General features: G+C 38.6%; 1 protein-coding gene across 4 annotated transcripts in view; it reads right to left on the bottom strand.

Moving 5' to 3' along the window:
• NR3C2 (nuclear receptor subfamily 3 group C member 2) overlaps positions 1 to 24,288 on the bottom strand; it is a 199,683-nt gene that overhangs the window by 83,952 nt on the left and 91,443 nt on the right. For all 4 annotated transcript variants that reach the window (XM_048942623.1, XM_048942624.1, XM_048942622.1 and 1 more), the window contains one exon: positions 3,670 to 3,809. In XM_048942623.1, coding sequence (XP_048798580.1) covers positions 3,670 to 3,809 — 140 coding nt within the window. The remainder of the gene's footprint in view (positions 1 to 3,669; positions 3,810 to 24,288) is intronic.

The raw sequence follows: 24,288 nt of genomic DNA on the forward strand, positions 1-24,288 counted from the left end.
AAACTGCGTGAGCAGCTATGATTTCTGACATCAAGCCTTTTACACTCCTTAGAGAAAGCTGGTTCAGGAAAAAATTAGAAGAGAAGACTAGCCAGGTGCTTTAGGTTCCCTCACAGTAGAGTGTATATTCAGCAAATAACTCCAATAATGAATATAAATTCAAGCTTAAATAACTATGATAGCCCATAATTTAATGTAGAAAATCATACAATATAGTTACCCCATATATAAAAATGTACTGTAAGTACAAAAGTCTCAACTTCCACAGCAACAAAAATTGTCAGTGTTTTTATTACATTTAAGGGGTTTTACTATTTGTAAAGCAGATCAAATTTATGTTAGTGACAGTCACATTTCTTCACACCAGACTCCTGTTCATCAAGTCAGTCAGCAAAAAAAATCCATGCTTAAGTGATACCAAAAGTTTGTTCTTCCACAATTTACGTCCCCCTAATTAATTCCATCTGAAATTACTTTGGAATCTTAACCAACAGTCCTTTTTTTCTTTTTTCTTTTTTTTTTTGTCTACAGAGTTTCTTCTCTTATATTGATTGAGCATTTTCTCCACATCTTTCCAAATAAGATCCTCTGGGAATATGACTACCAGACTTACAACTGGAAATGTGAGCTCTGGTCTTTTTGTTGCTGTGGACTTCTTTGTTTTATATTTCAAGGCAGTTGTTTTTGTTTTGTTTTTCCTTTTTTTCTGTCACAACCCCTCGCTTTCATAGTATTTCCACAGAGCACAAAGCAATTGCTACTCAAAAGCTGTTCAAGGCAAGCTCAAAACACTCTAGCAATTCCAGCTGAAACCAGAAGAACTGGATGGTTTTCCACAACCGCTTTCTCCAAAGCCTCCTTCTCTCTGTTTCCATACTTTTTTTTTTTTTGACACTTTTTGTCTCCCAACTTACTCTTCCACTTCAACTCCAGTTGGTCACCACCATGATTTCCAACCCATTATATCATTTGAATGCAACTTTTAGATCAAATCTAGATAATTAGAAAAAAAAAAGTGCCTTTTTGTACACACATTTGAATGTAAAATCTGTAGAAAAGTACTCAAAAGTTTTAATATGATTTTAGGGAAATGACGAATGAAACTTGAGGGATCTCTTCCGTTAAATCTCTTAGAGAAGGAACAATTCATTTTTACTCAAGTAAATTAGCCACTGTATTCATAAATCTGCCCCCAAAACTGTTTCTACGTTCAGAATGGGAGCATTACTGTTTTCTTTGTCATTAAGGCAAGGATACAGACACTTCAGTAAAGAATATACTTGTAGCCCAGAGCTGAGATAGGTATGCCCAAGATGTACTCTTCAGGTAGCGTTCCCACCTTGAATTATATTGTGCACTGAATTAATACTGTTTTAAACATCTGATGCAACACAGGAATTATCATAAATACTTCAATTGCACTAAGAACTCTCAAGATGAGTGATTTCATCGGTTGTGCACTCAACCAAAGAATTTAGGATGACTAGCAACCATTTGCTTTGCTATGAACCTACCCACACAAATTTGTATTCACACTGATAGTTTCAGGATGTTTACAGCCAAAATACATACTGTGTTTTTTGCTGTGACCTACTCTGGCTATTACTGTACTATGTACTTTTATATAAACAAATAAAGTACAAGCCAAACTTTCACTGTTTGCATAACATTACTAGTAGCAGTAAGAGCTCACAATCATGTGCATATCAAGCAGGAGCCTAGACAATGTTCCGACACCACATGTAAGAACCCGTATGTTAATGTAATCACTTTGAAAATAGATCTCATGCTTATTCAAAAACCACCATCTTTACTGTTCAGAACAACCCTGTTGTCTTTGGTTTTTAAGCTCTTTTTGCTAACTGGCAAACTTTCAGTTATTACTGGTAACTACATTTTTAAAATATGTTTTACGCCCGTTTCCAGATCAATTATTTCCTAATAATCTTGGCTTTTTCGTCTTGAAGATGAAAAGCTCGCTGCTTTGTTGACTCCTAAAGGAAATCCTCCATAATTTTTCATAAATTTCTGTGAAACAGGATCTAATTATGACAGGAAAGACATCAAAAGTGAAGGTATGCTAAATGCAGATACACAGTACCTATAAATTACAATGACTTAAGACTGGGAAAGAAGTTTCCTCGGAAGGCAGGGAAGGAGAAGGAAGATAATAAAAGGTGCTACCGGTTCACACAGTAGATGTGTGCACATGCTAAAAAAAGCCACCACCACCTCAACAATAACAACAACAAAAAGCCCTCACTGTTTAGATTTCACCAACAAGGACAGCTCAGACATGGATGTACAAACGTCTATGCATGATGTCATGTGTAAGTACAGGGGGGGGTGTGCTTAAGTGCTACATAAAGGAACTGAAACCTCAAAGTCAGGGAATGAAGACAACTACTGCACAACAATAAGAGAAAATTTTTGCAGAAGTGAGGATATCTTTTCCAGGTTACAGCTTTGGGAAGCTTAATTCAATTAAATTGGCAGTTTTTAATGATAGATAGATAAATAGATTGATAGAGAGATATTACATGAGATATTGACCTCAATGACGCACAAGCTCTCAAGGTCAACTTGAGAAGCTGTATCTTTACAGCTACCAGTAGCAGACAGGGTGGCCACAGGAGATATTAATCACATAACACACCGCCTCTCTGCTCAGGGTACAAACTGGATGCCAAATTAAGGGATTATTTTCTTTCAAGTTTTTCTTTACCAAAATAAATGCAGCTTGTTTCATCAGGGGTTATAAGAACACCTCACTGGTAATGATTTCTTTTGCATGCCATGAATCAGGTAGTAAAAACTTAATTCACATCGCTTGAGGCAGCTGCTTACTAAGCCTTTAAAGATCAAACATACCCTAACTACACAAGACACTGAGACGCGGCACCTACCAAAGATCCTGCAGCAATCTGAATGGTACTAACTTCTTTCTAACAAGATATACAGGAAAGATGAGCTATACCATAAACAGTACAAAATAAGGAAATGTCGGCTAAACACTCCTACGATGGCAAAACTATCAAAACACAGACCGCATGAAAATGCTAGTCCTTAATGAAAAAAAAGAGCATTGCAATACCAAAGAAATGCACAGTGATCAATTTATGCACCCTCATCAATCTTTCACAGAACTGTAAAGCCTTTTTCTTTTGCTAAAACACAGATGACGCACTACTGTGCCCAAAGACCTGAAGGTAGCCGCAAGCAGACAACTGACCTAAGTGAGTTGTACTGTCATATAAGATGTCAAAATGATGAGACAACCTTACTCAACCTCCAGTACAGGAGAAGCAGAGCTATGCTTACACCAACTGTATTCACATCCAATTGAAATTACTGACAGCAACTTGGAGGGCTGGAGGAGCTCAAGTCTAATTCAGTAGTAGCATAAGGTACAGCAATGCGTTCTTTAAAAAAGTTCAAAAAAGAATTACAACCTGGCATATTCTACTTGAATTTTACAATGCGTAATTGGAAGCCATTCAACAAAGGTGTTCTCACTTTTTTTCCAGATTAACACAGAACTTTACCAACAGAAGAAAACAGATGAAAAACATGTGTGCATGTACCTATTACTGCATTTAAAAAAAATGCACAAATTCCACCTTGTCTTTTTTGCTGATTTTTTTGTTTTGTTTTGTGTTGTATTCTTACCTTCTACTGCTCTCTTGAAGAAAACTTTACAGCTGCCGCATGTAACTACCCCGTAATGACATCCAGATGCCTCATCTCCACATACCAAACAGACTTTGGAAGGCCTCGAAGAACCAGATGATACACTTCTCAATGAAGAGCTAGAGAAGAACAAAGCAAAAGGAAAGTTATGAATATTTCAAATCACACTGGCCACAACACAAAGTTCAATTAAGAATTTATAACAGGTATATTGCTCAAGGCACCTCACAATTAGGAAACCACAACTCTTTCTGGCAGTGCCTTGTTCAACACATGCGTTGCTTTAATTACTAGAAGAAATATTTTATTGTCTTCTTTAAAACACTCATAATATATCAATGTTAATGTGAGAAATTACCACAGGGGCAGTGGAATTTATTGGTAGCAGATGACTAAAATTGAAAATAAACAAACAAACCACTCTGGCAGTGTCCAGAAAACTATAAATTTTCTGGGTTTTTCTGATTTTTTTAAAATTTTTTATTTTTGTCTCAAGCCCTTACAGGCAAAGCACATCTGTAATAAAGCTGCTAAGACCATTTCACGAAACCGTACAACACAGTGGTAACTTCTCTTCCCTTATTCATGGGCCTGCCTATCACTACAATGGCCCTTGAGTTTATAAGTTATATTTCTGTAATTGAACAGCTTGCTTCCAAGAATAGTGAATTGGAAGCCTTTTTGCATACAGCAAGTGTAGAATATTCTTCTTTATTACACTAAGTGCCAGGAGAACAGCCCTAATATTTCAGAAAACGTTCCATTCTGAAGTTCTGCAGACTGATGCATCTTGCAAACTCAACCTCAACTTAAAACATGGGGTATTTTATGTTGCTGTTTTGTAGTTGTTGTTGTTTTGGGTTGTTTTTCTTTGAACTGTGACTTTCAGGAGATCTCTTTAATTAGTATTTTCTATTGACAGCTTTAAAAGACAGTGCTCTTCAAAAACCAACCCCATTTCATAACACAGTGAGTCTCCTCCCTCCCTTCTTCCCCGGGGAAGGAACTGGAAATGCCTCCCTTTAATTGGCACATTCAGTGAAATGCGTCAGATACCAAAGGAGAAGAGAGCTTTGGATCCCACCCACACCTGCAAAGGACTGGGGAGGATCTTCCCCATGATACTGTCTCCCTTCTCCAGGTAAACATGACCTCTTGCATATCTTCACACCTTATCTCTCTGAATCCTGTCAAGCAACTACAAAAACAACTCTGGAAAATTTTACACTGGTGGTGAAACAATCTGATAGTTCAAACTGCAAATCAGAAGCTATTTGTCAGCCAGGTATTGGGCAACAAAGTTCACAGGTAGGCTTAATTCAAATGCAAGATAAGCAGCTGATTAAGAAATTCCAGGGATGCACTCTTTGCCTTTTTCATTCTGTATCTTCCTTTAAAGAGATACACAGAGGCCAAATGATTTATCCAGGGGCACGGCAGGAATGTCACTCCAGATCAAGGACCACGAGTCCCCTTGCCTGCAGGTTCGCTGCAACATTCAAACTAAACATCTTTTTAAATGGCAACATTCAGAAGTTAACCAAAAATGTTCCTGATAATATTCCTGTTCTTGTCTACTTGCTAGTCTGTTCGATTTAATAGTTTTATTCCCTGTGCTATTTATACTTTCATTACATAACATAACACCACTTGATAATTGCTGGGTGATGGCATTAGCTCATCTGCCAGTGAGACAAAGGAAAGCCTCTCCAGACCTACAGTAAGAAAGTTTGATTTCCTCAAGTCACTGGCACGGTTATGCACACTGGGTGAGCAGAGCTGTAAGGCAGCTACTTTGGGATTTACCAAGATTATGCTGCTATTCAGCACTGCATTTCAGCTCCGCATTTCGATATGTTCAGGAAATGAATGCAAGTAGGGTAAAAACCCCTTTTTTCCCTGCAGCACACTGCATACCGTGTGAAAAAAAATTAAAAAATAAAATCAAGCTTCTCATTAAACAAATTTCTTCAGAAGGTGTCTGCTTTCTAGAGAAAATGTCAGCAACCTGAAAAACTACCTAGTTGAAAATTCATGTTTTGCTTTCTCACTGCAAACTGCAGTATTTTGTCTGAAAAAGGAAACATTTCAGTTCTGACACACCACCAAAAATGTCTCAGGGCATTTGTAATTTCGGTGCCGCATGTCCCCATTTCTTCATAAGACACAGAAATTCTCCTACTGTACAACTACTGCAATCTTTCTACCCCGAAAAAGGTCAGTGCACTTTTTTAATATCTAAAAAGGTAATTCTGGTAGAGAACTCTTACTGTGCTGAAATAGAGGATCTCACAGCAGTGTGTGCATACAGACACGGCTGTGTATATACACAGAGATATGCTCTTTTTAGTTGAAAATAAATTGTCATGCAGCATTTGCAGAAGGTAGGAGAGCCTTTTTTAGGTATTAACTACCCCTTAAAATTCCACTTACATGAATTAGTGGGTTAAAAAAAAGCCAGTAACGACACATAGAGACACTGTTTGATCCATAACTATTATTAAATGCCCACCTAAACCATTATCTTTAGCATATTTTATACAGTGCTTATCGAGATAAAGGGCTTGAACAGAGCTAAATGGCAAAAGTAGAGCTTGAATGCAAAGCATGTATTCAGCTTTTCAGCCACAGCAGCACAGGTGGAAGCGTAACATGCCAGAATAAAATTTAATTAATTCCCATACATCCTTTTAATCAGATTAAAAGCGGAACAGGTTAAAACACAAATGAGATATTTTCATTTTTAATAGCAGTATCCAACAGGGTACAATTCTCAAATACTCTACTCCAAAGAAACGCTGATATTAGCTGTTGGTACTTAAATCTCCTCCAATATGTGTCAGTTTAAGCTGTGATTGCCTTTTAATGTTTTGCTTGTTTGGCTTTAAGATTACCTATGTTCTCTTTCACCTACACTACACCAAAGTACTTTCTAATTTAAAACGCTGTTACATTACTTCATACAGGAGTTATAGTGGTTCTCGTCCACACCTGCAAATAATAAAATGCCAAGTTCCAAAAATATGCTCAAATCATATTGCTAAGCTTCAAATTAAGCCATTCCCTCCATTGAAGCTATTCTGCTCTCAACAAGGGATGAATGGATGGTTACATCTTTTCTTCATAAATCTTATTTACATTCACACCACTATTCCTTTCTTAGAAACTTGACCGTGGTAAGATTTGCATCAAGGCCTGTCTGATGAACAAACTTCTTCTCTGTCCTCAATTCAAGGCCAAATATCCGGCTTGTATGACACAAACACACTTGATCTCTTCACTACTTGCAGTAAACCAACTACTTACTTCATTAGTATAACTACATAACCTATATGTACAGGAGGACACACCACAGTAAAAATACCCCCCTCTTCGAAAATGCTTCTTTCATGCGTGCTGTTCTCAGATGAACATTTCCCTATTCATTATTTTTGCCACTGAAACATCCCATAAATTTTTATTAAATAATCCTAACCTGAATTGGTATTTGGGAAAAATACTGTTACTGGGAATAACAATAAAATCTACGTTTCGATTGTAACAAATACACAAATTAACTCATTTCTAATTTTTTTTTTAGTGTGCTCAGTCTGATTCGCAGCACCATATGAAAAGCTTAGTTACAACAATACGATCACTCCGGTAGTATATTATTCTGTTGTTTAAACATTACAACAGTTGGTCCCAATAAGAAAAGATGCTATAAATTCAGTGGACCTCGTTAAACCTCACTCCCTAGACAGCCAATTGCCCAGTGCCAAACATCTATTTCAAAGACACCCTAAGCCTAACAATATCCGTAGGCCACAGCAGCAGGACAGAGTCTTAAAATGCTTAGCACAAGTGAAAACACTGCTTTTACACATTTGCACAAGTCCAAACTAGAGCAACAAGTACTGCTCTGTTATACACAGTGTATTACAGTGGTTACTGCTGATCTGGAATTTTTTTGTGGACAGCAATTTGCTTTTAATACAACCTCTTAACTGAAAGTACAAGAAAGACAGCATGAGATGCCACAGAGATTGGCTACTCATGGTTGCTTTTATAAGCCAGTGGTTTCCAGTCTTACTAAGGGTTATCATTTTCATGCCTCTGTCACATTTCCCAACGTAAAGAAAAATAAATAAACAGGAAAACATCCATACTACAGGATGCAAAGAGAAATGATCTAACACAGCACACATATTTTATCACAGCAACATCACAGCCAGGGACAGCATGGAGCAATTTAACAATGTCAAATGTATCTTCTAAATGATTCGTAAAATGGTCACTTAGATGGCTCCACTCACATTTGTCACATTGTAGGGTACATGACAAGGAATAAGCCTGATTTATTAACCTCAATAGTGCAAATGTTGGCAGTTAAATACTGACCTTGACCAGCCGCTGCCATCAAATTCATTTGTGCTTCCACAAGTTGGTTTTAGTAATAGTTATACAGAGAATTAATTAGAAATAACAGATTTTGTAAAGAAGAGTCAATAAACCCACAGATAATCCAGCATTTTAAAAGCTGATTACATAGGTTATTATGCTTCTCAAACCAGATGTCATACAGGAGCACCTTTCTGATGATACAACAACACACTTCAAGGAAGCACAAGGCACAGTAGGAATCCTAAAGTCGTTCGTTCTAAATACTTTCATTAATATGAGAGCTGGATGAGTCCTCTTTAAATTCCACATAATTGACTTTTCCATGCAGAAGTTTCCCCATAGTAAAATGATCAGAAGGAGTCTGGTTTCCTCAATAAATATGTTATGAGAAAACAAAGGCAAAAAGTTGAGATTGGCAACAGGGTCTATTTGGTTTGGTAAAAAAGTGGGAGGAAGAATAACCAGGAGCTGCCACAAGATGCACAAACTGTCATGACCTCCAGCAGTGGCAGGCACCATTTCCCTGATCTCGCTCCACACCGCTAGTTTTATTGTCAATGCTGAGGTCTTACTCATGTAAGCTCTGCCTTGTGCAGCCTGACTTTCTTAAAAAGTTTCACTGCAGGAATGCACTCTGGTTCTCTGCTCCAACTACACGCATAAAGCAGATTAGCAGACTGGAAAATGGTATTTCTTAAATGTCAGTCTACATAAACCAATCTTCTTGTCAGCAGACCAAGAAGGCATAGAGATATGAAAAGGTAGAGAGATGAAGTGATTGGATTTTAGGAGGGGAAGGCTGTCACATGAGACTCCTGAATGCAGAGTTAAAGAAGCAATGCTGAAACAAAAAAAAGCCTCAGAAACAAAACTCAGAGGAACATTTACCCTCTAACACGTGGCACAGGGGCACACGAATTGCCAAATAACCTAGCAGCACATTCTATCCAGTGAGTTTCCTGGGGCTTTATCCCACTCCTGCAAAGATGAAGACAGATAACGCTGAAGCCATTATGTTTCCTCGACTAAAACACTCGGACCTGCACTATGACCTCTACCAACCCCAACACCTAAAGGCTTAAAATTAAGCTTAAAGCCTTAGATTTTAAAACAAAAACAAACATCCTTTGAGAGCCAGAGATCTAGAAATTTCAGGAAAGCTAACTGTACTTCAGTGTATTTTAGGGATGACAGAGGCACCAAGTCAATATCTGAGCCAGTCTATGCTTTTTCTGCCATGTGAAGTACCCTACCAGTCCATAATTAATGTGAGCAATTAGGGAAAGACTTTTCTTTAAATGTTTTCTCTTTACTAGAATAACAGAACATAACAGAAATATTTCTCCACTCCAGTGAAGTATTCAGGAAATGCAATTAATGAAAAAAAAAACAACAACAACAACAACAACAAAAAAACAACCTGTAATCTAGTACCTTCTAGTCCCATAAATCTGTTGAATTTTGAATCCCAGAATTCAGAATCTTGAGCTCTTGTATGGATTATCATTTATTCACATTTGTTTTGGTTTAGTTAATGATAAAGAACTCATGCTATCCTTCAAAGAATCACAGAACTGTAGGGGTTGGAAGGGACTTCCAGAGATCACTGAGTCCAACCCCCCTGCCAAAGCAGGATCCCTACACCAGGTCGCACAGGTAGGCATCCAGGCAGGTCTTGAACATCTCCAGAGAAGGAGACTCCACAACCTCCCTGGGCAGCTGTTTGCTGTTAGCAATAAATAAAAACAAAAAAAGTAATCAGTATCTTACCAAAATAAATTAATTTTGTCACTTATGGACCGGAAGATGTCTTTTTAAGAAACATTTTTAAAAATACCTTCAGCAGATAAATGCAGTAGTTGTTATGCTACATCTAATTTAATAGTTATTTTCCATCTCCTTTCTCTCCACTACTTCAATTTTCAACTGCTTGAAATTCAAATGCTGCAGCACGAACACCAAAGTATAGATTTAAAAAAAATTAAGCCAGTATTTATAATTTTATTCCCCATTCACTTACTATGATGAAACACGTAGAGGAAAACAAAGAGGAAAGCACATACTGTTAAGAAAGATGTATGAGATCATGTGGTTTCTTTCCTCAGCAGCTCCAGCTTTCACATCAAGTTACTTTATTTAGTAATGATTAAGGGTCATACACAGCACTTTCATACCTGGATATTAATTACACTAAGAAGTGAGTTCTGATGTACAGTGACAGAAGAAAAGGCTCCACCCTCAAGCTCCCCAAGTCTAAGAAAAGTTAGTTATTATTTAAAAAGAAACATTTAAATTGCAGTATTTATTCTGAAGATAGAAGCTGATGGGCTCTCTATGCAGTAGCCACCAGTGAATAGGTTCCTGCATTTATTTTAACCTTGAGGCATGTGTTGATTTTACAGAATGAAGCAAGTGTACCAAGCTCCTTCAACTTCCATTCCCTTAGTGGAAGTTGATAGCAGAATCCAGCACTTTTCTGAATCCAGCTGTAAGCCTTGACTTTTCCTTGACCTTCTCCACCAGAATCTTTTGGTAGTGGCTACAATCTGCTGTCACATTTTTACCTTAAAGTTATCCATTGTCTACAGAAAAATAAAAAAAACTTAAGCATAAACAAAGGTGTGTTATGATGGCCTGAAACTGGTAGCCTTTATCTCCTAGGGGAATAAATGGGCTTCCAGCCCACTGACCCAGAGAAGCATCATGCCCTGCATGTAGCCTTCTGAAAGGCACTTCTCCACAACTACTGCTGCAATGTAACAAAATCTTATGTCCCAAAGAGAATTTAGATTCACTAGTTCTGCAGGTTTTTTTATCATATAAGCATAGTTATCAGCTGAAAATGAATGGTTGATGTATGTAGGAAGTTTACTACTACAGTAAGCTTAGCAACACATTTGCTTTAACTTACCATATTAGGCCCACTTACAGAATTAGTGCAGTTTAAATGCATGCAATGTTGGTTATTTTTCTGTTGATAATAACTTGCAATGTGCTGTATGGAAAGATAAGGGAGAAATACTTTATCTGGAACATAATCTAGTTAATTATTGCAAATCTAGGGGGAGAAGGGTGGAGGAGGGAGCATGTAGGGGATATTTAACTCTCTCTTTTCCTCCACCAGCTCACCTGTTGTGACTGAAGAGAAAAGGGCAGCTTTGAGAAGCCCATTTTTCCTAGCACCACTGAAAAAAAATGTTCAAGTTCATTATGCATCCTGATCACTCCTGTAGGAGAGCACAGTAGTGTTTACTTGGTGAGGCACTGCTGCCTTCTTGGCTCAACAGTTTGTGAACTGCACAAAATGCAATGATTTGAGGGAGTTCCTCCTGCTCTTGGTCACACCACTGGAAGAACATTGCTGTAAGGCATTACAGGTAAGACATGACAGTTAAGCTCTGCTGCTGAGGACTCTAAGACAAAGAATGTAGAGTACTCCTATGAGTCAAATGCAGGGAGATGCTACCAGTAACAAGAACATCTCCCTCTTTGTGAAGTCTCCCATTTACAAAATGAAGCTCACTTCTTTTTTTGCACATTCTTCCTTCAGAGTCTAACCAAGCAATTCCCACAAACGCTGTCCTTGGCCTGGAAACCTTATTAAATGAAATCCTTATTAAAGCAATCTGAAATGGCATCAAAGAGCACAGTACTGACCATTTTCAACTTAAAGAAATGTCATTCTGTCACCAAGCCAGAAATCTGACTGATGTGCCTGCCAAGGGCTTGGCATCGTAAGTCCTAAAAGAACACAAGTCCTAAAAAATTTTATCAGAAAAATTAGTCTAAAACAAAAACAGCTTGGTCCAATCAGACCAACTTTCCTATTAGAAACTATGTGCTTTACCTTCTAAGTGCAAGCTACATTTACCAAGAGAGCCACCACAGCATTAATGCCCTAGCCAGACAATAAAAATAAAGTTTATAAGAGTTTCATATTGAAATAAAAAAGAAAAATTAAAATACTTCAGAATAGCAAAAAGTAAACTGAACTGCCATCCCAGACTAATAGGGATTAAAATACCACAAGAGAAAAACCTCCAGAGCAACCATGAAGCCATAGGGAAAAAATGCACCAAAGCACAAAAAGGGTTACCATGGGAACAAAGGCTATTTTCCAACTTGTCAAATAAAAGCCCCAGTATGGCAGACCTTTACTCATAAGAGCAATTCCGCAGGCTTCTAAAGGCAACATGTATAATTATTACAGGAGCTGAAAGACGTTAACGGGGGGTGGGAGGATTTTGCCCTTTCAACTCCCTTTTGCCCCCACATCCAACAAGACAAAATTAGTACGTATGTCAAAGGTGTATTGGCATTCAGTGCCTGTGTTATAGTGTAATTCCACACAGGAACAGAAAACAGAGGTAAGAAATCCTACACGGTAATCTAAATTTTATAACATGACCTGGGGGAAATGAAAAGCACCAGACAGCTCACAGCAATGTTTATTATGAATTAACACACTGAACCAAGTAAAAGGACCGAAGCCCAAAACCGTACCAGAGGACTTCCTGAGATGACCAGCCTTCAGGTGCCCTATGTGGATTTGCCAAAGGAAGGCTGGGAAAAGATAAAGCCCTCTGAAGACGATCTTACTAATTGAAAGGTAATAATTCTCAATAAGGTTCAGCTCGATGCTTTATGTTTTACTGGAAGCAGTCAGCATGGCACCTGCTTCAGGCACTAGAGTAAAAAGCAGAACTCCAACTTTACCACTGTCTCTGATTAACAGGTACTTTAAGTCATATTATTTTGAAATAGATTCTGCCGTATCTAAAAACACTGTTTGAAATAATGAAGGCTTCATTTTATCAAATTATTTTTCTATTTTAAGAAATTCAAGCTTTTCAACGCTTGAATGCATATAATTCTTATTTGATAAAAGAAATACAATGGCTTGCAGTTAGGAAATGACACAGCTGTAGGGGTAGTTTCTACCTTCCTAGTCCCATAACCCCAATAAAGCATCTTCTCTTGCTATGTAAAGGTGGAAAAGCCAGGGTGATTTCGTCTTCTGCCTCCTCTACTATGCCCCCCTTGACACTTCTGCAGGCTTTCGCTACCTTTTCACAGTGCGAGGAATTTGGAGGAAAGTACAATCATGATGGGGAGAAGAACATGCCTGCGTCATAGGCAGTACAAGGCAGGCATGTAGGGGACTCACACCTGTCAGCTTCTTTCTTCTTCCCAACTCGAAAGGTAAGTTGAACAACTTCAAGAGAAAGAGAAGCTGTGAGCCACTCATCTTTCTACAACCATCCACTCTTCACTGTGCTCAGGAGCTTGTTTTGAAATGGATGTACAGAAAAAGATGTTTTAAACTTATCACCATCACCAGCTGGAAAGGCATCCAGGAGGACAGTAAGCTAAAGCACCTGACATCATATTCCAGCATGCTTGTAACCTGCCTGCAAATGCACAAACTGTGCTCGTGCTGTACAGCCTTAAAGTGATTCAGGTTTAACTTTACATACCTCGGATTCACATGGACTTGTACCTTTTTTAGACACAGGAATGGCTCAGGTCAAGAAACGACATCAGGGCTCCGACTTTTGAGCAGAAGTACTACTCGATATTGGAAGATACAGGTTACAGTTACTAAGTACACAGCTAACTTTCAAGAATCCTTTTAATATCCTCAATAATTACACAACAGGAAATCTCTGCTCCCATTAAACCGAGTAAGAATTCTATTGATAGTAGAGGCAGCAGAAAAAAAAAATAATCAATTCCAAGCGTAGTTTTAAAATATTCCCCAGTAGAAGTGCTTTCAATTCCCCATTTTCACAGCAAGTGTAACTGCTGACATGTAATACAGTTAGACTGTATTAAATAACTGTAGTTTTTACTTTTAAATCAATTAAAATATCCCTCCATTATATGTCAAAGTGACAAGTAATAGCCTGCTGAGTGCCATGGAAAATTTTGGTCAAATAGCAGATGAGGGTTGCAATCACTGACTGATACCTAAAGCAAAGACTCTTGGTAATTCTCCCACAAGCAATCGCAAATGCTGACAAAGTTCAAATTTGTCTTGACAGGATTGTCAAGGCAAACTAGAAATGTTCCCAATTGCAAGTCAAAGAATTCATTTTTATTCAACTGAAATTCATTCCACTGCTCCCATACTAACGATACGCAACACTGTACCCACCTACCTCTCTGGCTGAAAAGCTGAAACTCATACAGCAAAGATTAAAAGAAAATGGGAGTGTTAAACAAAACAGAGACTAAGGAAGTTATGCTCTGCAACAAACACAACCGCAGTTTGTTTCTTAAATCCTCTGCTGTATATTGCCAAAGCTCTCTACTAGTACATAGTAGGTCTTGATTTTAGAAGGCAGCTTACATTTAACTTCAGTGGGAATTATAGCTTCTACAATAATTAAAAATACCACCAGTCCTCCCTTCTCAAGAAAACTATGTTTAACTATTTATGTACAGAGGCACATTACTGTAGAGGCAAACTGACAGTTGAGTGCATGTAATCACGTGTTTATGCATGAATTTACAAAATTTACATAGTAATCGAGGTGTAAAGCAGATGGAGCAGTGTTACTCGCTAAGCCATCTCCCCTCAGATCCTACTCACAGAGCCTACCTGTGACACAGGCTTTCCATTTTCTTAAGCAAGGACTGCAGTATTAAATTCATTGCTAAACTACAGCATCACACAGACACAACAGGTTCCACACAGAGTGCAATTAAAACCAAACAGAAAGAACCTGACAACACACATTCTTTGCTTCATCAAGCATTTTTTGCCTGTTCTCAAACAATCATATTTTTTTCTTTTCCTCCTTCCCCTGCAGCCACTGAAATAATTTCTGCTATGAACAGGTGTACAACGTGCAGAATAAGCACATAGGAAAGAAAGAAGACGAGTCAACAAAGAGCTTCACAGTTTCAAACGCAGCAGCAATCACAATACAGGAGAACTTCGTAACACTGCTGAAGGAGCCCAAAATCCCCTACTGCAACCCCTCTGCACCCCCTTCCCATCCACACAGTTCCTGGTGCAAGAGCCCACAGCTCTGCAGTGCTCGCAAAGCATTACAAGACTTAAAATGCTTCCTTGCTTACATATCTGCTTTCCATATTCCCAATTACCAGACATGAAAGACAGCCAGCACTAAGCTACGAAGTGTACAAAAAAGGTTATACTATGTGTTTTTAACAAAAGATTAGCTGTTATTTGTGAAATCAGTGAGTAGCGAAACAGTTTCCTAAAACTTTCTTCTTCACACATAGTATCTATAATGCTTAGTAGGAGAAAAATGCACGTAATACATTTTTCTTTTTATTTTTTAACTGGACACTTACTGCAATGGAAGATATAAAAGACAACCACCCAAACTTGGAACAGGTAGTAGCTATCCACTGTCAAATTTGGATTAACTTGGATGGCAGCCCAAGCTTTTTAGGTGGTGAATGTGTAGACAGCCCAGTTACATAAAACTGGATTTCCTTAGGAAGCTAACCTCTGCCTCAGGTTCTGCTGGACGCACTAATGTGACCAACAACTCCTGGAAGAAAAAAGTGCCAAAAAAGCTATAATCCCTTTTAAGCTTTGGTCCCTCACACATACTTGTTTATTCAAAAAGTGTTATCTCTGCCATTTAAGTACACAGCCCCATAGCATCTGCCCTCCACACATCCATAACAGGCAGAGACCCAAAGCCTTAAGTCCCTCAAGCCTCTCATCCTTTAGAGCTGCCCATGCAGGCACTGGTGCTCCTCTCTTCAAAGCCAGCAGAAGACTGTGGTCCAAATGGATGAGGTACAAAGCCAAACACTGCTTAGTTTCAAATATATATTTCAAATTAAAATAGCTGAAGCAAACTAGCTATTTCCTCTAAAATGGGCATCCACAAGAGAGCAGGCCAGTCACACTGTACATTAGAAGTGGCACTATCAATTACTTCTACACATCTTAGAAAGTCTTTTGCATACCTCTGGCAAGAGGAGTTCCCATTTCAATGACAAATTAAGTCATATTATTCAGTGTAGGAAGAGTTAGCATTTTATGACTTCAGTTGGCAAGATGTTAATCCCATTTTTGCAGCACATTAACAGTTACAGATAGCCCATCTGATTTCACTTATTTTTTATTTGGTTGTTTTCCCTGGGTAATTCATTTTGGTTTTGCGTATATCTATAGAAGTCTGACTATTGAATCTGCAAAACTTCACCACAGTGAACGGCATATCCTCCTACAGCTGTCTTCTTTCGGGTGGTTTTAGACTCCACATGTGGATGGTCACTAAGGACACATTTGCAGCGTCTCCTGAGCTTGCATCAGGAAATGAATCCATGCAAAGTGGCATTAGGCATCACATTGTCCACCCTGTGAAAGTCTGCATCAGTGATTCTGCACCTACAGAAACTACATTTCTAACCTGAGTATTTTTTTCACCTGTAAGAATCCCATAAACCCAAAACCTTTTCCAGGCCTTTTATACTAGCAAGAGAACACTCTAAGGCTGCAGAAGAGGAACTGAGTAATGTTTGGAAGAAACAAAGCTGTCACCCAAATTTCATAGTCACACAGAAGAATGTTAATAGAAGTAAATGCACACCAAGCATTTGTTTGAAGTTCAGCTTTTTTTTTTTCATTCCACAAACTGCTTTAATCTCAGAAACACTGCTTTGCCTTTCGTTATCCCTTTTCATGACTGACTTGTCAAGCACAGCATTTAGACAACTTCATGCAGAAGTAGCAGAAACGATCTACAAACAGCAAGCTCGTGCTGCTCACATTCACGTTTTCCTCGAAGAGGCTGAAGTAGAGCCTCAGTTTTCCTTACAGAAGTGTTCATGTCAAGCCGCTTAGCAGAACGATGAGGGGAGTGGATCCCCTCTTGGCTCTCAGGCAATGGGGAATCAACACACAGGCCCTGGGAGAGAGCAAGTTGCAGGTTATTGGACCTTGGATTTGATGCAAAAACTGCTGAAAGATGAAAGTTTCACCAATCTCACAACATCACAGGCAGTTTCCCCTGTCACAGACTCTAGACATGCCAGGAAGCAACTCTGGCTACATGATACCAAGGCTGATCAAGGTGGAGATGAAGCCCTGCTCTGTGGCCTTCTGACCACCGAAAGCTGATGTTCTCCCTCAACTGAAAACAACTCAAACAGCTCAATTTTTTTATTTTTTTTTTTTAAGCTTAAAGAAAGCCTTAATATTATGTATTACAGGCTTTGGCTTACTTAACAAAAATGATACACAGGCCTTCATTCAGATTTCCTTCGCCATAAGATTGCATTAACTGTTCCTTAAACAAAACAACCCACTGGGTCTTCTGGCCCTGTGTCCAAAGATAGAAGAATTCCTTTTCCCCTACAAAAAGCAACAGATGACTTCCAAAGCATGAGCTTCCGAAGTGTGAGCTGCAACCTTCCTGTAGAGTTGAAAGTGTGAATCCTTCAATTTCTTGATGTCCATAAGCAGCTGTGCCTTTGTAAGGCCAGGTAGTGTTCTCTGCCAGCACAAGCACCACAAGTGCCTACTGCCCCTCTCTGTGGTAGTTACAGCACAGACACAAGTTTTCATGCCAGATGCTCTTGTACAGGCAGCTGTAGAACTTCATTTAATGCTTGGGCAGAGATGCCAGATGGGCATTTTAATAAACTGGAGAGATGTGTAAGCTAATGATTTAGGATTTCGATGTGGTTGGCTCTCAATGTTTCACCATCTTGACTGTGGATCCCTGCAACACCACCATAGAATTTAAAGCAACAGACTGGTACTAAGCTGTCACAGAAGCCTGAATAAGTTCTTGTGCCTTTTCTGCCATCAGTGACAGTTTAAACCGATGGCACATTCCCCACATTTCTGCCTGAACTGGTCTTGCAGTCACAGCACACTCATTGTGGCCACAGCCAAAGCACAACTGACGAGCTCCTACCACGCAGCCACAAACATCAGCCCAAAGGGCTGCCCGTAGCCACTGGGACAATTCCCAGAACCACCGGTCCCAAGTGGCAGCAGGGGGTGTAACAGCTAAATAAAAATGCAGGAAAACTATCGTATAAAAAGGGCTATCACAAATACTGTAGATACTAGTTAGTATCTCCCCAAATAAATAATGCCACTGGCTAAGGCTCAGCTTTTCACAGAACCACAGAATGGCCCAGGTTGGAAGGGACCTCAAGGATCATGAATCTCCAACTCCCCTGCCACATTCAGGGTCACCAACCTTCCCATTGAATACTAGACCAGGCTGCCCAGGGCCCTATCCAGTCAGGCCTTGAACACCTCCAGGGATGAGGCATCCACAATCTCTCTGGACAGGCTGTTCCTTCTTAAGGCACTTAAGTTACTTTAGTTAGGCCTTAAGTTACTTAAGGCACTTTAAGTTACTATGATTGCATGAAAAAAAATAAATCATGATATGAAAAGAGCCTAAGAAGTTTATGAATGAATATTGATAAACTGCTGGTGGTGATGTGCCATAGCTATTCTTAGAGCATGAGGTCACAATTCAAAATTACGAAATTGCTGAATTAATATTTTTCAAGTTTCATCTTTCCCTTATGCATAAAAATCTCTGCAAGGCCTGCAAAATATTAACCTCAAATGTAAGGACATTACGCTACTTGAATAAATTATATAGAAGGCTTGACTTGTGATCAAGAAAATATTAAGGATCAGGCTATTGTAGTTCACATTATTTCTTTACTAAACCTGAAGAGTCTTAATTAAAAACAGAGTAATTCAATTCACTACCACATAATTGACAGAACACAATAAATGTATTTCGGTTCCAATGCTGCGGAAGAGATGACCAGGATAAACTATAAACTGAACAGCTGAAATACAAACAAGGCAAAAGAAACATACAAATCAAACGCTTTAACACAGTAATTTAAAACAACATTTATTTTAATCGTTATCACGTCCTACAGAAATCTGGATTACTTTGGATACTTCTGTTTTAAGCAAATTATCCTTAGATTTATACTTAATCAGAGTAAGATTGGAAAGCCTGTAGGTAACTCCCATCCTTCTTCCAAATCTGACATGTTGTTCCTAATAAAGCTGCCACGCACCTGTGGGCACGATTGAGAAGCTCTCCATGAAGACTGTTACTCAAGTGTACAAGTATGGTTATCCTCGTTAACTATTTATGAATTGTTCCACTGCTACAGGAAAAGTACACTGCTATCAGAGAAGAACTGCTCATTAGAAACCAGCCCGTTACGGTATTTTTAAATTTAACAGTGCAATTTCAGTAGATAGACATTATTTTTTAAGCAGAAAATGAACAGAAGCGTTTCACTCTGGAGTTGAGCGTTCTAAATTTTTAACGAAGAAAGTATTTAAGACTGTATTATAGGAAACAAAACCTTATTGACAGAAATGAAGCTAGAACAGTCCTGTAGATCTTTTCAATCTCTTATTGCTGTGATTAAGCACCCAACACGTGCATATCCTTTCCACTTGATTTTCCTACAGTAATGGGGTGCAATCCGCAGGCTGGGAGAAAAACACGACTGGATACTGCACATCAAGGGGCCAGAACATCTGCCAAAACTCTCCTTTACATCCGTAACACTGTGGGGAATAACTTGGAACTTCAAATTTGAATTCCACCTCCCCTCTTCCTTTTTTCCCCCTTTTCCCGAATGAAGGAAAAATCACATTATTTAAGACAAAATGATTTTTCACTGATTACACCAAGCAGATTGCTAAGTGAGGGGGGGGGGGAGGGGAGGGGGGTGACGAGGGCAGGTTGCAAGCCTAGACTAAACCATCTTTATTAGCGAGTCAGCGCTCTGATGTTCTTGGCTATTTACTGATGGTATAAAAATTACAGAGACTAATTTTCTATTACTTGCAGCCCTCAAATATTTCAATAAATTTCCATCTGTGAGTTAAACAATCACTTTTCCTTGAAGCAGTTTTGCACGTGTTCTTTATGAGAAGCACCTAAGAAACTATCTTATCTGATGGCGACGTTTTGGACACAGCGTAAAAACATTTCATAACAAACTTATCAGATTGATGAGCAACAACAAAGCACTACCTGTCAAATGGTCACTGAACCTCACCTTCTAAATTCTTGTTTCAGATGCATACAGTTCTGTTAGTCCAAATGAGCCTGTTGCTTAAAATACTACTGCATCCCACACACTTGTTCCTGGAAGACAGCGCAACGGAGCCCATCTGAAACACCGTCTGGCATGCTTACCTGTCTCAAGCCCTCACTTCACTCCGCAGCGTTCTCCCCTGCTGGGTTTTCATCAGAACAACTTTTCTTTACAACAGAGCACGTGATTAATTATGATCTACATGAGGATTGATTAACCAAGAACCTTATAAGCACAAAACCTTATTATAAAATCACTAATAGTCAGATATTCGTGTTTATCCGTCACACTTGACCTTTACATTTTCCCACTCACATGTCCACCTCTTTGAATATGACTATAAAGATCCAATTCTTCTCCTGTCTTCCACGTATTCAGGCAGTCCTGCAGCCCTTCTTTCTCTCTTTACCTGCCTCATTTTCTCAATGCCTTCACATAGAACGCCACCTAAAACTGAATCAATATGCAACAATCACAAAGATTCTGCCTGGTATAAGAACAAATGTATAACATTTTTAGCTGATGCCTGTTGCTCATTCCTGTCCTGTTGGGGCCAATGTCACCTGCTTCAAACCTATCTCTGATTAGATGCAGAAACACAGCTCTGAGGTTTCATGAAAGGCTGCTGCCAACCTGCGAAGGCAAGGTAACTGATGAGAGGACAGCTGAGCTGTGTAAAGAAGGAAAAGCCCCCTCCATCTCCCATCACAAATCACACTAATTCAGGAGGAGTGCCCAAGAAATACAGGAACAATGAAATAGAGACTTCTACTAAAAGAAAATTCACTCTCTTACGGTTTTCTCAATACAACAAAACTAGTGCTAAGATGTGCCATAAACTCCCTAACATGTTACCAGATGGTTTATTTATATTGCTATTCTCTCCCTTTATTTTCCAATAACTTCTCCCCTTCTAACTTTTTGCCTTTCAGATGAAGGCAATTGCCTTCAATCTGCCACAAAGGCAGAATGAGCATCACTGTGTAACAATGACTCCCTCCAAACTCTTGAGAAAGGGGAACAGTAGAAAGGGAAAGACAGGAACATATTTACTCCCAGCTTGTCACTTCACAAAAACATGGAGGGGAAAGGGAAAAAGAGAAAGTCTAATTTAGCGGTCTGAATGCTATACTGGAAGCTCTACATGCTTCCAAGGCAACTTCTAATGAAAGTTTTGTGCATATGCAAGTCTGTTCATGGAAAGGTAACATATGCTTATACTCATTTATCCTTTATACAATGAGTACTTCACAAAATTTGTACGGTCTCTCTTTTTCTTTTTTTTTTCTTTTCCTCCTTAACAGTGAGATTCACAGATCTGCAAGGATGCTAAATACTGAATCTGTAAAAGTTCATAACAGTTTATGGCAAAACTCCTATTGAGTTTGGACTAAATTTATTTGGTGCAATTCCAAATGCATGTTGGAAGTGCACAGATGGGGCTGTTGGCTTCATAGCCTACAGGAAGTGGGAGAGACCACTGGTGCCCTACTGAGACCCCTGTGTACAGATCAGCAACGGTGCTACCCTGACACACACAGTGTTTCTGCAAGTGCTAAAACCTGAACGTCTCTGCTCAGCTGAGAAAGGGACCAAATGTCCCACACAAAAGTTGAGAAGCAGTTCATTTGCTGCTTGCAAATTTTATTGTAAATCTGTGTACGAATTGGAAGACATAAAAAAGCCATTCTCTTTACTGGAGTTTTACTAGTTTTATAACTAATTTTTAGGCCATTTGAGCAGAATTCAGACTGCATATTATCTTTTGCTCTCTTTCCTTCTCCCTGTCTTCGTAGCTAAGAATGAATACACCAAGTCTTAAGCATCTTCTGTCTGTACTTTTCAGTCAACATTCATTAATTACTTTATATTGAGCTGTCCCTTCTGCAGTGTTGTACCATAATGCAAGTTTTCTACTTCACTATGTTAAAGAGAGTAGAAGAACTGCACACAGTTTTTACTTCTAAGCTTTTACTTCAAGAAGTTTTCCCTTGTGACTGCCTTAGTTTGTATTCCCTTCCTTATTTCCTCAAGCTTTTATCTTAAGATTCAGAGGTTTTTCTCCCACTTTTCTGCATGCTAAACACATCCTTCGGATTCAAACTGCTCAGATGTCAGGTATGCAAACTATTTTTCCTTTAAGACCAGAATTGGCACATTAGTCTATTCCAAAGATAAATGTAAGATTTGTAGTGGAGACTCACCTTCAAGTTTTCTTCCCCTCCATTAGCAATGGCAATGTGATCATGTCAGATAGGGTGAAATTAAAACTACTGTTTTAATTGATTCAATGGATTAAAAAAAATGCTTTGCTATAGTGAGTCATCTAGAAGTCTGAATATCCTACATTCTCACACATTCTTTTCTGAAGAATTCCACAGATTTAATCTAGAATTCTTCCTAGTGTAATATGCGCAACAGGTAACCTGGCACCAATTCTTCCCATCAGTCAGAAATCATACACACAATGCTTGCACCAAAGTGAAAAAAATAAAACAAAAAAAAATGTCTTGGGTATATGTGGTACCCAAAAAATAACATGAAGTATTTCATCCTGGACCTTTATTCTAACTAAAGTGACAGTGTAATCATCCATAATTCAGAACTAGCACCTGTTGAGCTACTGTTAATAACTTGATACTTAAGTAAAAAGAACTCTTCACAGCTAGAGCTGGCAGAAGTGTCTTGTACTTGCAAAGTGCTACACTGATGGAACTCAAACTGGTTTCAGTCAATTATGCCAATACTTTTGTTTTCAATTAAAAAGAAAAAAAAAAAAAAGATTCCAACTAAAAAGAAAAGAAAAAAAAGATTCTCGAGGCAGACTAACAAAAAGTTAAAGATAAAAGATAGGCACAGAAAAGTTACGACACCAGTTTTCTGAAAAGTGAGAATGAACTCCTGCCCTCTACTATTTTTTCCTTTTTCTAAATACATATCTTTTTAAATTCCTAACAGAGTACCCCAAAGACTCATCTGCTCACCACGGTGGGCACTGTTTGTCATGAAATCAGGCAGCAGTATTTCTGTGAATACACAATATTCAACACAGTGTCAGTTCTTCTCCACTCACATCTTTCAATGTTAAAAGCAAATGTGCTGACGTATGCATGCCTCAAAAGAGCAGCTTGGATAGTCAGCCATTGTTTTATTTGGGAATGAAGGATGACAGCTCAGTTTTTTGACACAAATCAAGGTCAGAATTTTGCACACTCGTATACCAAAAAACAGTACTCAGATTCAGAAAGCTAGATAAATGAGTTCTGATGTCACCACGACAACCTTGTTTTCATCATACTAAAATACAGCTTATTGGCTACAGAGCACTTAGAATAATTACCACACATTGCAGCAAAGACTGAACATTCTGGAGAATTGTTACACAAATTTTCCAAGTGCCTTTCATATGTAATGAGGAAGACAAGTAAGTTTTAACGTAATCTCTCATCACAAATTGAAGTAATCTCAAGCCTGCTGTGAAATACAGCAATTTATAACACTGTCCCAGAAGTACAGGAGCCCAGGCTGCAAGGAGGCACCAGGATGGCTTTGTATTATCAGCCACATGGGTTGTGAAATGGTTCTAGTGACTGGGCTACCCTGGGTACTCTGGTCATAAGCTGAAGAATGATGCTCAGACTTAAAAATGCATGATTGAAATAAATACCATTATGATTATTAACACAATAAATACATATGTACAGAAAAGATATGTAACTGTACAGCACTGTTTTATTCCTAGGTTTTGAGTTAGAAAAATATATTACAAAAAAAGGACTTATGGAGACAGTTGGGACACAGCAATGTTTCCTTTCTAGTACTCATTTCCTTGGAGACAGATAGCAGACTCAATCAACAAGAACATAATTCTACTCTATTTATAAATTTAATTATTCTCTTTCAGAATAATATAAAAAAAATCATCACATTAATTGGCTATAAAATATACATCTGTTTCCTTCCTCTATTTCTTAAGCCTCCATCTTGAGCTGGAATGCCATGACATCAAACACAGAGATAGCACCAAAATGTTACTTCATGACAGGAGACATCTATTTGCATGGAAACAACTATGCCCAGAAGAATTAATCTTCCCAAGACACATGACAGGGAGGT

This window comes from Lagopus muta, chromosome 4, assembly GCF_023343835.1.
Source record: "Lagopus muta isolate bLagMut1 chromosome 4, bLagMut1 primary, whole genome shotgun sequence".
Lineage (NCBI taxonomy): Eukaryota > Metazoa > Chordata > Aves > Galliformes > Phasianidae > Lagopus > Lagopus muta.